The sequence below is a fragment of the Lithobates pipiens genome, unplaced genomic scaffold, assembly GCF_037356315.1.
Source record: "Lithobates pipiens isolate NorthernLeopardFrog02 unplaced genomic scaffold, aLitPip1_a1.2 Scaffold_22, whole genome shotgun sequence".
Lineage (NCBI taxonomy): Eukaryota > Metazoa > Chordata > Amphibia > Anura > Ranidae > Lithobates > Lithobates pipiens.
In genome coordinates this window covers 346,286,122-346,303,122 of record NW_027507784.1, presented here as the reverse complement: position 1 = coordinate 346,303,122, position 17,001 = coordinate 346,286,122, and the positions used below count along the sequence as shown (strand labels likewise).

The 17,001-nt window shown below is 46.4% G+C and overlaps 1 protein-coding gene across 1 annotated transcript in view; it reads left to right on the top strand.

The window, feature by feature from the left end:
- The first annotated feature begins 218 nt into the window (after nt 1-218).
- Nucleotides 219-17,001, top strand: part of MYLK (myosin light chain kinase) — a 164,359-nt gene continuing 147,576 nt past the window's right edge. The window contains 3 exon segments of the mRNA XM_077449738.1: nt 219-368; nt 6,073-6,270; nt 10,724-10,961. Coding sequence (XP_077305864.1) covers nt 329-368; nt 6,073-6,270; nt 10,724-10,961 — 476 coding nt within the window. The 5' untranslated portion in view covers nt 219-328.

Below are 17,001 nucleotides of genomic sequence, written 5' to 3'. Positions count from 1 at the left end.
ATGTGAGGTCGCTGGAAGGGCTGTACAAATCTCAATACCCCCCCCCCCCCCAGACAGAATTCAGAGGCAAATCGGCTCCCTTGTTGTGTATTTTACCTTTTTATTGAGCTTTTTTTGTTTGGAGCTCAGCATGCTCGCCGTGTACGAGGAACATTATTTCTGTAGCCGTAGTAGGGTTGTGGAGGAACCTTTCTCTGTCTTATGAGTTGTTTTCTGCATTGTATCCCCAGAGAAGAAATCATCGGCAGAGTCGGAGGGGTCCAGCGATGTCGCCCCGAACGCCGGTTTTGTTCCGATATTCGTGAAAGGTCTCAGAGATCTCCAGGTGATGGACGGCAGTCAGGTGGTGATGAGCGTGGAGGTGTCAGGTAAGTGCTGCCCCCCGATGGACATAACGCAAACCACCTTGGGGCAAGAATATTAATATTAATTTACTAACTCTAAGGTTGACATCTATTGCTAAATTCCACCATGTCGATGAATTTTCCGAGCATGCCCAGAGCCCGCAGGCCCCTGCAGGGTTTTTGGATACAGAGTTCAGGATGGAAGGTCACAAGACCACTGCTAGTTACTTACAGTGCATCCGGAAAGTATTCACAGCGCTTTGGTCCTTCCTATGGGAAACAATGGCACGGAAGGGTTTTGGTTCGCACTTTGTCCAGTGGGTTTGGCTATTATATGCAGACCCGAGGGCCGGAGTCCGCACCAACAAAGATATTCCTGGGTCATTTTCCTTGCAGAGGGGTACCAGGCAAGGGTGCCCTCTTTCTCCACTTCTGTTGGCACTGGCCATTGAGCCCCTGGCGGACGTTAGCATCCGCTCTGGTCCAAAAGGGGAGAAGATCTCTCTCTCTCTCTACGCCAGGGTTTCTCAACCAGGGTTCCTCCAGAGGTTGTAGGGGTTCCTTGAGCAATGAGGAATTTCTGCCTCTCAGATAAATTCCCACTGACACCATTGATCTTTTTAGCTATCTGTAAGGGGGTAATTATTCCCAATGACCACAAGTGTAAGGACCATTCTTCCCACTAGGGATGAGCCCAATGTTCGATTCAAACCCATGTTCGAATCGAACATCGGCCGTTCGTCCGTTCGTCGAAACCAGAACTTTGTGGGCCGTTCGCATCAAATTCGTGTGACACGAACGGCCCACAATGCACTGCGCCAGTCGCAGTGCATTGCTGGCTGATGATTGGCCAAGCATGCACTGTGACCCCGCATGCTTGGCCAATCACAGCGCGGGAAGCGAGGAGAGCCATAATTGGCCACAGTTTGGGTGCCTGTGGCCAATTATAGCTCAGGGGGTTGAGTACACGCCCCACACTATATAAGGCTGCCAGCGCGGCGGCCTTGTGTAGTGTGTTGCGGCGTTCATAGAGAGAAGGATAGGCAGGGACAGTGTCAGCTGTGCTTTGCTTCCTAACCTAGCGCTGTTACAGTGGGTGTAGTGTGCCTCCTGCACAGCATACACCTGAATCTACCCCCCCCTAGTTGCTGGTGTTGTGTAGTTCATTTGTGCAACACAGGCATCTGCCTAACATTAACATAACATATTTTGGGTGTGGGGTTCCCCTTAATATCCATACAAGACCCAAAGGGGCTGGTAATGGGCTGGGGTAGGGGGGCTGATGGGGTAGCCATGCCATTTTTCTCAAAGATTTTCCTCCATATTGCCAGGACCAGACATTACATTAAAGCCGCAAGCAGTTTTAAATGGTGTTTTTTCCTTTACAAATGTCATTTTGTGCAGGGACTGTTCTAAACACGGGAAACATGCGCCACTTCACAGGCATACTACAGACACCCCCCAGGTACGATTTTTAAAGGAATGTTTCACTTTTTTTTTTTCACTTTAGGCATCATTAAAATGACTGCTCCAGAAGAAATGTCAGTTTTTAAAACTTCTTTTTGCATTGATCCATGTCCCCTGGGGCAAGTCCCGGGTCCCCAAACCCTTTGTAGGACAATAACATGCATACTGGCCGTTATAATGAGCACTTTAGATTTCGAACGTTCGCGTCCATTGTAATTAATAGGGTTCTAACGTTCGTGCAAACTTTCTGTCCGTTCGCAGGTTCTGGTGCGAACCGAACTGGGGGGGGGTGGGGGGGGGTGTTCGGCTCATCCCTACTTCCCACTGACCATCACACTAATGTATCATGAGTTGTGTGTATATATAGTCATTTTTAGCAGGGGTTCCCTGAGACTGAAAAGTTATTTCAAGGGTTCCTCTGTGTTGAAAAGGTTGAGAAAGGCTGCTCTACGCGGGCGATGCCCTTATATATATGTGGACGGTAGAGAGAGCTCATTTACTAAACTGCTGCATGTAGTGGAGGAGTTTGGTGCGGTTTCGGGCCTTCAGGTGGGATGGGAAAAATCTCAGGTATTTCCCATAGCCCCCCCCCCCCCCTTTCCCTACTGAATATCTACAGAGGTCACGTCTCCAATTAACGTCATCCTTTAAATACCTAGGCAACCAAGTACATGGCGATCTCCTCTAAATATGAAGAACTCAACATCGCTCCTATAGTCAAACAGATGATGGAAAGGTTTCATACCTGGACGTCACTACCCCTCAATCTATGGTTGCCAGCCTCATATAGCCAGGTCCTCAATTCAGGCGGCTAAGGCCACGGAAGGCCCGGTCTGTCCAAACTTAAGGAATTATTTTATTGCTTCCCAACTCACCTATGTCGAAGCTCGGTTACACTCTGACTCCCAAACTCCTTCCACAGTGCTCTTGTTGACCCTCTTTGGACCCTCTACCTCTCCCGGGGACAAGCTGCATAGATCAAGGAGATCTTCGGGTCCTGTTGATGTCAGCTTTATGGCTTGGAGATAGGGTGGAAAAATTCTGACACAGTCTTCTTTGGGTATCTCGTCAAAGACCCCCTTGTGGCAGAATCCTAATCTCCCTGAGCTCTTTGGTCACCCGGACTCGTCATGGTGGGGTTGATTTGGTATTACTCATCTCTCCCAAATAGTTGAAGATATTACCTTACTACCCTTTGACACACAGACATAAATACGGTCTTGACAATAAATTCTTCTTTAAATATCTTTTACTTACGACAATTTGGGTCGTTGACCATCAAGCTCATGGAATCCTCCTATAGAGGACCTCTTATGGTTTTCCGGAGATTGCCAAGTTGGTGACGACCTCCTATGGTCGCCTCCAGTTGGTGGGTGGCGAATCCTTTCCAGAACTCTCATCGCAAATGGCTGCTGTCAATGCCTGAGCTTTCTGAAGAGGACTTGGAAGAGGCAACCGAGATATGCTTTCGGGATATAATCAGCACTGCTGACCTACTGAGCATACATGACTCGCACTACACACCCGCCAGGCTGGTCCGGATGGGATGGGGTCAGGATATTGCATGTGCTAGATGTGATATGATTGCTGCTCTGGACTCTCGACCTTTTGGAAGGATCTATTTGCTTTCTTCGACCACAAGTTTTACTTACCCGATATCTCATACCCCAGAGGTTGGACTCTTGGGAATTCTTAATGGTCATGTTCCTCGTACACACGCCAGGACTTTTTTACCTTTTACTGTTATTTTATAGACGTAAAACCATCTTATTGCATTGGAAGGATATGGGCACTCTTTCGACACACACCTTTTTCCGTAACGTTCATGGGGTCCTCCCCAAATTTAAATTGATATATGAAAATAGGGTATGCCCTAAGAAATTCACCAAAATATGGCAACCATGGCTAGATGTCGCGGAGGATTTCTGGGGGGGGGGGGGGGTGTCCTTTCTCCACAACTCACTCACTGTTCTGAATGTTGCCTACACAACTAACCAGGGATTGTTCTGTGGGGAACTTTCCGCTACATAGGGGGACCGTGAAAATCTGCTGAGGATATGGGGTCGTATGTGTGGTGCGGGTTTGATTGTGTGTCTGTATGAATGTTGTTGGGGTCTTTCTGTTCCTTCGCGGACTCCCGACTCGTTGTACATTAATGGTTATATGACTTGATCTAGTCATAAGCACTTTACGTGCCTGTAATCTGAGTCCCTCTCTGTTGTATATTTAGCTGTAAAAACAAAAATAAACACCTTTCAAAAAAAGAAAAAAAGTATTCACAGTGCTTGACTTTTTCCACATTTTGTTATGTTATAGCCTTATAATGTACATGGGAGGAGCCTGTGATACTTATGTGCATGGGAGGAGCCTGTGATACTTATGTACATGGGAGGAGTCTGTGATACTTATGTGCATGGTAGGAGCCTGTGATACTTATGTACATGGGAGGAGTCTGTGATACTTCTGTACATGGGAGGAGCCTGTGATACTTATGTACATGGTAGGAGCCTGTGATACTTATGTACATGGGAGGAGTCTGTGATACTTATGTGCATGGGAGGAGCCTGTGATACTTCTGTACATGGGAGGAGTCTGTGATACTTATGTACATGGGAGGAGCCTGTGATACTTATGTGCATGGGAGGAGCCTGTGATACTTATGTACATGGGAGGAGCCTGTGATACTTATGTACATGGGAGGAGTCTGTGATACTTCTGTGCATGGGAGGAGTCTGTGATACTTATGTGCATGGGAGGAGCCTGTGATACTTCTGTACATGGGAGGAGTCTGTGATACTTATGTACATGGGAGGAGCCTGTGATACTTATGTACATGGGAGTAGCCTGTGATACTTATGTACATGGGAGGAGTCTGTGATACTTATGTGCATGGGAGGAGCCTGTGATACTTCTGTACATGGGAGGAGTCTGTGATACTTATGTACATGGGAGGAGCCTGTGATACTTATGTGCATGGGAGGAGCCTGTGATACTTCTGTACATGGGAGGAGCCCGTGATACTTTTGTGCATGGGAGGAGCCTGTGATACTTATGTGCATGGGAGGAGCCTGTGATACTTATGTGCATGGGAGGAGCCTGTGATACTTATGTGCATTGGAGGAGCCTGTGATACTTATGTGCATGGGAGGAGCCTGTGATACTTCTGTACATGGGAGGAGCCTGTGATACTTATGTGCATGGGAGGAGCCTATGATACTTATGTGCATAGGAGGAGCCTGTGATACTTATGTGCATGGGAGGAGCCTATGATACTTATGTACATGGGAGGAGTCTGTGATACTGTAGATGGGAGTTTTTTAATTTTTTAATAAATTTGAAAAGATTTTAGACAAACTTCTTTCATGTTGTCATTATGGGGGATGGTTTGTAGAATTTTGAGGAAAATATTTTGACTGAATTTAATCCATATTGGAATAAGGCTGTAACATAACAAAATGTGAAAAAAAGTGAATACTTTCCGGATGAACTGTAGCACCATAGTTGTTCAGGAGGAGGAATCATGTAATTTATGGCATCCCCAGCATCCCTGTCACAAGTTTCTTCTCCATTGATTCTGCAGATCATATAATATGCACAGCGCCATCTGGTGGTTAAGTGAAAGCAAACAGCTTATTCTTATTATTAGGGATTCAGGGGATGCAAGTGTTTTATTTTTATATATATCGCACCCTGCCAGCCATGAAGTGAAAGGAGAAAAGCAGCTGATAAGATCTGCTCCAATCCTGAATATTTAAATTGGTTCCTCTTACAAACAGGGCAATCAAAGCCATTGAGTCTCACCATAGTTCTTCAAGAAAAGGAAGGAAGCGGGTTACATAATTTATGGCACCCCCAGCCTCCCTGTCACAGGTTTCTCTCCTGTGGGCGCTCCAGATCATGTGATTTGCACAGCACCATCTAGTGGTTATAAGAGATGAGCACAGCTTATTTATTAGATCCATGCAAACTCCAAACACAGCAGAGGCCAATGTATATCAAGTGTGTTAAGCAAATAATGTTGCCCAATTGGTTTCCTGCTGTCCTTTCTGTAGTCCAGGTTTGGATATGAAATAAGGATTCCGGTTGGCTAATGAGGACAAAGAGGAATTTTTGCACTTTAATACATAATGTTACTCAGAGAAGGGGGTTGTTGCAACTCAGTGCAAAGAATCATTTATTCTGATGAAATCTGACAAATGTGCCTCCGACCGGCTGGGGGAGTTATTGGCGGTAATGACCAGATCCTTGTGTTATTTTCTAGCCAACCCTCCGGCTGAGGTCATCTGGCTTCATAACGGGATGGAGATCCAGGAGACGGAAGACTTCCATTTTGAGCAGAGTGGGAACACCTACAGCCTATACATCCAAGAAGTGTTCCCAGAGGACACGGGATCATACATCTGCCAAGCCTGGAATCACCTGGGACAGGCCAAGACGGAGGCCAGGCTCACTGTGCAAGGTCAGCAACTTCCCGTCACACTACTGCAAGGGACATTCTGTATACACAGTATCTCACAAAAGTCAGTACACCCCTGAGTCACATTTGTGTAAATCTTTTCTTCCATCTTGTCATGTGACAACACTGAAGAAATGACACTTGTCTACAATGTAAAGTAGTGAGTGTACAGCTTGTATAACAGTGTAAATTTCCTGTCCCCTCAAAATAACTCAACACACAGCCAATAATGTCTAAACCGCTGGCAACAAAAGTCAGTACACCCCTAAGTGAAAATCTCCAAATTGGGCCCAAAGTGTCAATATTTTGTGTGGCCACCATTATTATTTTCCAGCACTGCCTTCACCCTCTTGGGCATGGAGGTCACCAGAGCTTCACAGGTTGTCACTGGAGTCCTCTTCCCCTCCTCCATGATGACATCACAGAGCTGGTGGATGTTGGAGACCTTGCGCTCCTCCACCTTCCGTTTGAGGATGTCCCACAGATGACCAATAGGGTTTAGGTCTGGAGACATGCTTGGCCAGTCCATCACCTTTACCCTCAGCTTCTTTAGCAAGGCAGTGGTGGTGTTGGAGGTGTGTTTGGGGTGGTTATCATGTTGGAATACTGCCCTGCGGCCCAGTCTCTGAAGGGAGGGGATCATGCTCTGCTTCAGTATGTCACAGTACATGTTGGCATTCATGGTCCCCTCAATGATCTGTAGCCCCCCAGTGCCGGCAGCACTCATGCAGCCCCAGACCATGACACTCCCACCACCATGCCTGACTGTAGACAAGACACACTTGTCTTCGTCCTCCTCACCTGGTTGCCCCCACACACGCTTGTCACCATCTGACACCAAATACGTTTATCTTGGTCTCATCAGAGCACAGGACATGGTTCCAGTAATCCATCTCCTTAGTCTGCTTGTCTTCAGAAAACTGTTTGTGGTCTTTCTTGTGCATCATCTTTAGAAGAGGCTTCCTTCTGGGACGACAGCCATGCAGACCAATTTGATGCAGTGTGTGGCGTATGGTCTGAGCACTTACAGGCTGACCCCCCCACCCCTACAACCTCTGCAGCAATGCTGGCAGCTCTCACATGTCATGCTCTGCTTCAGTATGTCACAGTACATGTTGGCATTCATGGTCCCCTCAATGATCTGTAGCCCCCCAGTGCCGGCAGCACTCATACGTCTATTTCCCAAAGACAACCTCTGGATATGACGCTGAGCACGTGACCTCAACTTCTTTGGTGGACCATGGCGAGGCCTGTTCTGAGGGGAACCTGTCCTGTTATATCGCTGTATGGTCTTGGACACCGTGCTGCAGCTCAGTTTCAGGGTCTTGGCAATCTTCTTATAGTCTAGGCCATCTTTATGTAGAGCAACTATTCTTTTTTTTTCAGATCCTCAGAGAGTTCTTTGCCATGAGGTGACATGTTGAACTTCCAGTGACCAGTATGAGAGAGTGAGAGGGATAACACCAAATTTAACACACCTGCTCCCCATTCACACCTGAGACCTTGTAACACTAACGAGTCACATGACACCGGGGAGGGAAAATGGCTAATTGGGCCCAATTTGGAGATTTTCACTTAGGGGTGTACTGACTTTTTTGTTGCCTGTGGTTTAGACATTAATGGCTGTGTGTTGAGTTATTTTGAGGGGACAGGAAATTTACACTGTTATACAAGCTGTACACTCACTACTTTACATTGTAGACAAGTGTCATTTCTTCAGTGTTGTCACATGAAAAGAGAGAAGAAAAGATTTAAAGAAATGTGAGGGATGTACTTACTTTTGTGAGATGCTGTATATATCCATAATAAGGAGAAAACCAAAAAAAAAAAAAAAAATGCATGCGAGTTCATATAACAAAATCCTTAAGTGTCCCAAGTGGCATTAACCATGGAATACAAAAGACGACATATTCATTCTGGTGTACACAAAACACCCGCTGCTCTCCACCACTGTAAGTACTCAATGAACTCACTAGAGCTCAATGCTGGTAAAATTAGAACACTTTGGGAGAAGCGGTCTGCAGCTTCATAGCTTTCCACTAAAAGAAACCTCCCAATTATAATTTCATACGCTATATTACCAAAAGTATTGGGACACCTGCCTTTACATGCACTTTAATGGCATCCCAGTCTTAGTCCGGAGGGTTCAATATTGAGTTGGCTCCGCCCTTGGCAGCTATAAAAGCTTCAACTCTTCTGGGAAGGCCGTCCACAAGGTTTAGGAGGGTGTCAATGGGAATGTTTGACCATTCTTCCAGAAGAGCATTTGTGAGGGTCAGGCACTGATGTTGGATGAGAAGACCTGGCTCGTAGTCTCAATATTAAACCCTATGGACTAAGACTGGGAGGCCATTAACGTTCATGTGCGTGTAAAGGCAGGCGTCCCAATACTTTTGGCAATATAGTATACGTAGATAGTGTGAGCACCTAGTACAGTACAATGGTGATAGTGCTGTTTATTTTCTGATACTATTAGTGGTTTGATGGTTTACATCAAAATTGGATAGCATCTGCCCTTTCTATAGTATTTTATATATATATATATATATATATATATATATATATATATATATATATATATACATACATATATATATATATATATATATATATATATATATATATAAAATATATTTTTATAGACACCAATGGCAGCCATTGGCTCCTGCTGCTGTTCCTTTGAGGAGGGACCAGGGGTGTGGCTTTCTGGCACTGTGTGTGCCTATGGATGCACACAGCCTGGTCCAGGAGTGCACATGTACAGGTGGTTACTTGCTAAGGAGGCCCCCGGTGGAAGAAAAAGGTGGCAGCACCGGTGGGGGGGACTGCCAGAAGAGCAGAAGATGGTGCTGTAAAAGGCAGTATCATTGCACAAGGCAGGTAAATATGACTTCTTTTTTATTTAAAAGAAATAGACTTTAGTAACACTTTAACCACTTGCTTACTGGGCACTTAAACCCCCCTCAGTCCCAGACCAATTTTCAGCTTTCAGCGCTGATGCACTTTGAATGACAATTGCGCGGTCATACAACACTGTACCCAAATGACATTTTTATCATTTTTTTCCCACAAATAGAGCTTTCTTTTGGTGGTATTTAGTTACAGCTCGGAGTTTTATTTTTTGCTAAACAAACAAAAAAAGATGCAAAAAAAAATAAAAAATAAAATCATGTTTTAATAGTTTGTTATAAAATTTTGCAAACGGGTCATTTTTCTCCTTCATTGAAGTGCGCTAAATAGGCGGCACTGATAGGCTGCATTGGTGGGCACTGATGGGCTGCATTGGTGGGCACTGATGGGCTGCATTGGTGGGCACTGATAGGCTGCACTGGTGGGCACTGATAGGCATAGTTAAGGCGGCACTAATAGGCACAGATAAGGCGGCACCGATGGGCACAGATAAGGCGGCACTGATGGGCAAAGATGGGCACAGATAAGATGGCACGGATGGGTGGCACGGATAAGTGGCACGGATGGGTGGCACGGATGGGCACTGATAGGTACCACAGATAGATGGGACTGATGGGCACTGATAGGTGGCACTGATAGGTGGCTCTGATAGGTGGCACTGCTGGGCACTGATGGGCGGCACTGCTGGGCACTGATGGGCGGCACTGCTGGGCACTGATGGGCGGCACTGGGGTGCAGCACCTTTGAGGCAGATTGGGTGGCACTGTGGGTGGCACTGTGGGGTGGCACTGTGGGGTGGCACTGTGGGTGGCACTGTGGGCACTATGGGCACTGACGGGGGGCACTGACGGGGGGCACTTACTTTTGCGTTTTATTTTACTTCAGGATGGCACTGCGGGAGGCAGGTGGGCACTGGCAGGTGGTCCCTTGTATTGATGGCCGTGATCGGGACTAATGTCCCGATCACGGCCGCCGGTGATCGGCTTTTTTTTTTTCTCCTCGCGCTGTCAGCGCGAGGAGGAATAATAGCCGATTACCGGCTCCGTTCTATCACATGATCAGCTGTCATTGGCTGACAGCTGATCACGTGATAAGGGGTCGGGATCGACCCCTTGCACGGATCGGTGATCAGGCGAGTCTCATGGACTCGCCGATCACAGAGCGCGCCGCGCGCGCCCCTCAGGGGGCGCGCAGGCCGCTCGTAACCGGGACGACGTCAATAGACGTAGTCCCGGAAATGTAGGTCCGCGCTAATGCCGTCATTTGGCAATAGCGCGGATCTCAAGTGGTTAAGCTTATAATTAACAAAAATATGTTTTGATAAAAATATCACAATTTATTAGAAGATGGATGATGTGGCCGCATCCTCTATCTGTCGGTTTTAAGCCCAAATAAAAGATTTTCAGTTATTTTATGCTGGAATTATGTTTTTTTTTTTGAATGCTGTGAAGATGAGATCTCCACTATACATGAAGATTTTTTTATATATATATATATACATATACTGTAGCTGAAACAAAGTTTTCGTTTGTGCCCGCTCTTCTAGAACCACAGGAGGGGACACAGCCGTGGTTTATCAGTAAACCCCAACCCCTCACCTTGTCTCCGGGTCAGAACGCGCTGATTACCTGCGCCATCGCTGGAGACCCCTTCCCCGAGGTGCAGTGGCTGAAGGACGGTCGGATGCTGATGGACTGCAATGTTCTGAAGAATGAAGATGTCTTCACGCTGATCCTGAGGAACGTCACCGACAGAGACACTGGAATCTATACAATCAATCTGAAGTAAGGGGATCTATATGTAGTGCTACGTGACTTGCTTGAGCATCCCATGAGGGGTATCCCGGACGAGCCCCCAAATGTAGCGATACTCTTGTGAGGGCCAATCACCAATGGCAATTAGAGACACACAGAATCAAGTAAAACAGTTGATTCTGGATTACTGAAGTATTAAGGGCATCAAGATTCAGTAGCATAAACTTGCCACTTACTGGGGGTTTACTATGACAAATAACACTGATGGTAGAAAGCAGTCAAAAAGAAACAGTAACCAATTGCAGTATATAATGAACATTTTGTCAGAGCAAAGCTTGAGTTCGGGCCAAACATTTGCCTGTTCGGCCGTTCGCCGAACACCCCGAATTTGCAGCTTGTTCACCCCGCCAAAGCTTTGCCCAATCAAGGCGCAGTGTAAGCTGGTTGTTAACCACTTCAGCTCCAGGTGGATTTACCCCCCTTCCTTCACAAAAATTTTTTTTTTTGAGATACGGCACTGCATTACTTTGACAATTGCGCAGTCGTACCGAAATGAACATTTTTCACACAAATAGAGTTTTCTTTTGGTGGTATTTGACCACCTCTGCGTTTTTTATTTTTTGTGCTAAAAACAAAAAAAGAGCGACAATTAAAAAAAAAAAAAAAAAAACATTTTTTACTTTCTGCTATAAAACATATCCAATAAAAAAAATGTAAAAAAAAATTTTTTTTTTCATCAATTTAGGCCAATATGTATTCTGCTACATGTTTTTTCGTAAAACAAAATCCCAATAAGTGTATATTGATCAGTTTGTGCAAAAAGTTCTAACGTCTACAAACTATGAGTTATAGTTTCATTATTTTAAATTTTTTTTTACTATTAATGGCAGCGATCAGCGATTTTTAGTGGGGCTGCAACATTGTGGCGGACAAATCGGACACTAACTGACACTTTTTGCGGACCAGTGCGAGAAAAAAAAATGCCCTGTCACTGCGATAATGACACAGGCTGGAAAGGGGTTCACATCAGGGGCGATCAAAGGGTTAAATGGGTTCCCTGTGAGTGCTTGCTAACTGTGTGGGGGGTGAACTGACTGGGGGAAGACACAGATCTGTGTTCCTGCTTAGCAGAAACACAAGATCTCCATCTTTTCCCCTGTCAGAAGGGGCGATCTGCCTTGTTTACATAGGCAGACAACCGTTCTGCCTCTCTAGGGAACGATCGTGACCAGTATGAGAGAGTGAGAGCGATAACACCAAATTTAACACAACTGCTCCCCATTCACACCTGAGACCTTGTAACACTAACGAGTTACATGACACCGGGGGGAGAGAAAATGGCTAATTGGGCCCAATTTGGACATTTTCACTTAGGGGTGTACTGACTTTTGTTGCCAGCGGTTTAGACATTAATGGCTGTGTGTTGAGTTACTTTGAGGGGACAGGAAATTGACACTGTTATACAAGCTGTACACTCACTACTTTACATTGTAGACAAGTGTCATTTCTTCAGTGTTGTCACATGAAAAGAGAGAAGACAAATGTCACTGAGGGGTGTACTTACTTTTGTGAGATACTGTATCTCCTGAATATGCCGGCAATATTAGCTAGTTCCTGGCTGCATAACCTATCCCTACGATCAGTCCGGGCCCCCGTGATTTCTAACAGGTGAATGTTTGCTCCTTTTACTAGCAGATCTTCTGGTTGGAGTCTCTCTCTTTGCTCCAAGTTCTGAACAGTAACTGTAAGCAGGAGAAATTTATCCAGATCTGTGTTTATCTCTGTGCTGTGATTGGCCACAGCCGATCGGCAGGTATATAGCCAAAATAGTTGGCCGCTATACAAGCATTTACACCTCAATGTACTGCTGGCAGTCGGCAAGAGGTTAAACACCATCCCCACCTCATGAAGTAAAGAGAGAGAGCTATATGTAGCCAACATGTCATTTCAGGTAAGGATCATTCCAGGCAGCACTTATCTCCCTCCCATAATACTCTCCTCTCTCATCCTCAGGTCTGCTGCAAGATAAAATCCCACTGCGGACCGTTATCGAGCAGCATCGAGATGTCAGCACCGAGTCTCCACCCCAACGTGTTTCGGCCAATAGGCCGTCATCGAGAGACCACCATTGGTCCCCTGATGACACATGTATATGTGCGGCTGCAGGGCGGGGAAAGCCGCTGTTGCCTTTAACAGCTTCCTGCCCTCCCACCCCCCACCAATCTCCTCATTCAGCACCCGGGGCACGTGTCCCTTCTGCCCCCTCCTAGTCCTGGTCCTCGGGGTATGTAACGCAAAGCTCCACAAATGAATGTTAAAGGCAAAGTCCACCTTTTGCAAAAAGGTAATAAATGGACATTTTATATTTAACTGATGTGGGGAAATTTATTGCATTTCTGAAAAAGTCGGACTGTGACTTTACCACTAATTATCATATATGATAAGAAAAAAAGAAGGCGAGGGGGGGGGGGGGGGCGGTTGCGGGGGCATCAGTCTCACGGGCACACGTCTTTAACTTCATGCCATGTATACAAAGTGCTGTGAGCCACAGGGACCAATCGGCAATCAGTTCTGGTTCCCTTGTGAGATGCGGCTGTCGGAGGCACCTTTGTATATCATCTCTGCCCGACCCGGTGAGAAATGGATTTCCCATTAGTGATGGCCGAACGGTTCGCCCGGCGGTCGTTTCGCGGCGAATTTCCGACTTTCGCCGTCCGCGGGTTCGAACGCCTTTTTCCGTCGTTCGCCCCGGCGGACTTACGTGTTTAATGTATACAAGAACTTTAACCTTTCGTGACACGTTTATCATGTGTTACAGGACAACCAATTGAGACATGACAGCTCATGGACACTTGGACATTCCCCCTAACCTATAAATACACCCGATCCGGTGGCCATTTTACATTCTTTCTTCTGTCACTGTAGGGAAAGGATCCTGTGTGGAGTAGGGACAGAGAAAACGCTAGCTATTTGGTACACAAAAGTTCTTTTCAGGACTGGTATAGGTGTTAGGTCAGCAGCCTGAGTTTCTTTTGTCAGTTTAGATAAAGGGACAGAGCGCTGTATGCTGCTATTTTAGGGACAGCTCAGCCAGATTAGTCTTTCTTCATCATCATCATCATCATCATCATTAGCTGTTACTATCAGGTCCACAAAAGAGCTGTTCCAGCTAATCGTTCCAGCCTACTCTTTTTTGCCAATTTGTATAGGGACAGGCAGGAAGCAGTGTGTCAGGCAGTGAGGATAATTTTAAAGACTTGCTGTTACTATTAGTTCCACAAAGGTTCTTTTCAGGACTGGTATCAGTGGTACGGTAATAGGCTTGTACACGTATAATATTCTTTCTTCCAAATATAGAAAGAATATTATACTTGACTGCTGCCCTTCTGCTGCAGTCTGCTAAACATTCACAACTCACTTGTTCCACAAAGCTCTTTATCAGGACTGGTAACTTGGTCTGTCTAGGGTGCTACGGTACATAGGCTTGGGTGCGGTACAGTCTGCTGTTCTGTAAGGACCGCTATCGGTCCACAATACATAGGGTTGCCGTGCACTACTGCTGACCGCTGCCCTATACTGCAGCAGTCCTTCATTGGTATAGGGACTGACGTACAGTCTGCTAATCACTAACACACAACCTGCTTGGTCCACAAAAGTTCTTATAAGGACTGGTAACTTGGTATAGGGTGCTACGGTACATAGGCCTGAGTGCGTTACAGTCTGCTGTTCTGTAAGGACCGCTATCGGTCCACAATACATAGGGTTGCCGTGCACTACTGCTGACCGCTGCCCTATACTGCAGCAGTCCTTCAGCGGTATAGGGACTGACGCACAGTCTGCTAAACACTAACACACAACCTGCTTGGTCCACAAAAGTTTTTATAAGGACTGGTAACTTGGTATAGGGTGCTACGGTACATAGGCCTGAGTGCAGTACAGTCTGCTGTTCTGTAAGGACCGCTATCGGTCCACAATACATAGGGTTGCCGTGCACTACTGCTGACCGCTGCCCTATACTGCAGCAGTCCTTCATTGGTATAGGGACTGACGTACAGTCTGCTAATCACTAACACACAACCTGCTTGGTCCACAAAAGTTCTTATAAGGACTGGTAACTTGGTATAGGGTGCTACGGTACATAGGCCTGAGTGCGTTACAGTCTGCTGTTCTGTAAGGACCGCTATCGGTCCACAATACATAGGGTTGCCGTGCACTACTGCTGACCGCTGCCCTATACTGCAGCAGTCCTTCATTGGTATAGGGACTGACGTACAGTCTGCTAATCACTAACACACAACCTGCTTGTTCCACAAAAGTTCTTATAAGGACTGGTAACTTGGTATAGGGTGCTACGGTACATAGGCTTGAGTGCGGTACAGTCTGCTGTTCTGTAAGGACCGCTATCGGTCCACAATAGATAGGGTTGACGTGCACCACTGCTGACCGCTGCCCTATACTGCAGCAGTCCTTCAGCGGTATAGGGACTGACGTACAGTCTGCTAAACACTAATACACAACCTGCTTGGTCCACAAAAGTTCTTATAAGGACTGGTAACTTGGTATAGGGTGCTACGGTACATAGGCTTGAGTGCGGTACAGTCTGCTGTTCTGTAAGGACCGCTATCGGTCCACAATAGATAGGGTTGACGTGCACCACTGCTGACCGCTGCCCTATACTGCAGCAGTCCTTCAGCGGTATAGGGACTGACGCACAGTCTGCTAAACACTAACACACAACCTGCTTGGTCCACAAAAGTTTTTATAAGGACTGGTAACTTGGTATAGGGTGCTACGGTACATAGGCCTGAGTGCGTTACAGTCTGCTGTTCTGTAAGGACCGCTATCGGTCCACAATACATAGGGTTGCCGTGCACTACTGCTGACCGCTGCCCTATACTGCAGCAGTCCTTCATTGGTATAGGGACTGACGTACAGTCTGCTAATCACTAACACACAACCTGCTTGGTCCACAAAAGTTCTTATAAGGACTGGTAACTTGGTATAGGGTGCTACGGTACATAGGCCTGAGTGCGTTACAGTCTGCTGTTCTGTAAGGACCGCTATCGGTCCACAATACATAGGGTTGCCGTGCACTACTGCTGACCGCTGCCCTATACTGCAGCAGTCCTTCAGCGGTATAGGGACTGACGCACAGTCTGCTAAACACTAACACACAACCTGCTTGGTCCACAAAAGTTCTTATAAGGACTGGTAACTTGGTATAGGGTGCTACGGTACATAGGCCTGAGTGCAGTACAGTCTGCTGTTCTGTAAGGACCGCTATCGGTCCACAATACATAGGGTTGCCGTGCACTACTGCTGACCGCTGCCCTATACTGCAGCAGTCCTTCATTGGTATAGGGACTGACGTACAGTCTGCTAATCACTAACACACAACCTGCTTGTTCCACAAAAGTTCTTATAAGGACTGGTAACTTGGTATAGGGTGCTACGGTACATAGGCTTGAGTGCGGTACAGTCTGCTGTTCTGTAAGGACCGCTATCGGTCCACAATAGATAGGGTTGACGTGCACCACTGCTGACCGCTGCCCTATACTGCAGCAGTCCTTCAGCGGTATAGGGACTGACGTACAGTCTGCTAAACACTAATACACAACCTGCTTGGTCCACAAAAGTTCTTATAAGGACTGGTAACTTGGTATAGGGTGCTACGGTACATAGGCTTGAGTGCGGTACAGTCTGCTGTTCTGTAAGGACCGCTATCGGTCCACAATAGATAGGGTTGACGTGCACCACTGCTGACCGCTGCCCTATACTGCAGCAGTCCTTCAGCGGTATAGGGACTGACGTACAGTCTGCTAAACACTAATACACAACCTGCTTGGTCCACAAAAGTTCTTATAAGGACTGGTAACTTGGTATAGGGTGCTACGGTACATAGGCTTGAGTGCGGTACAGTCTGCTGTTCTGTAAGGACCGCTATAGGTCCACAATAGATAGGGTTGACGTGCACCACTGCTGACCGCTCACCTATACTGCAGCAGTCCTTCAGCGGTATAGGGACTAAGAGTTTTGTCACAGGGTCATTTAAAAAATGACATGCAGAGGA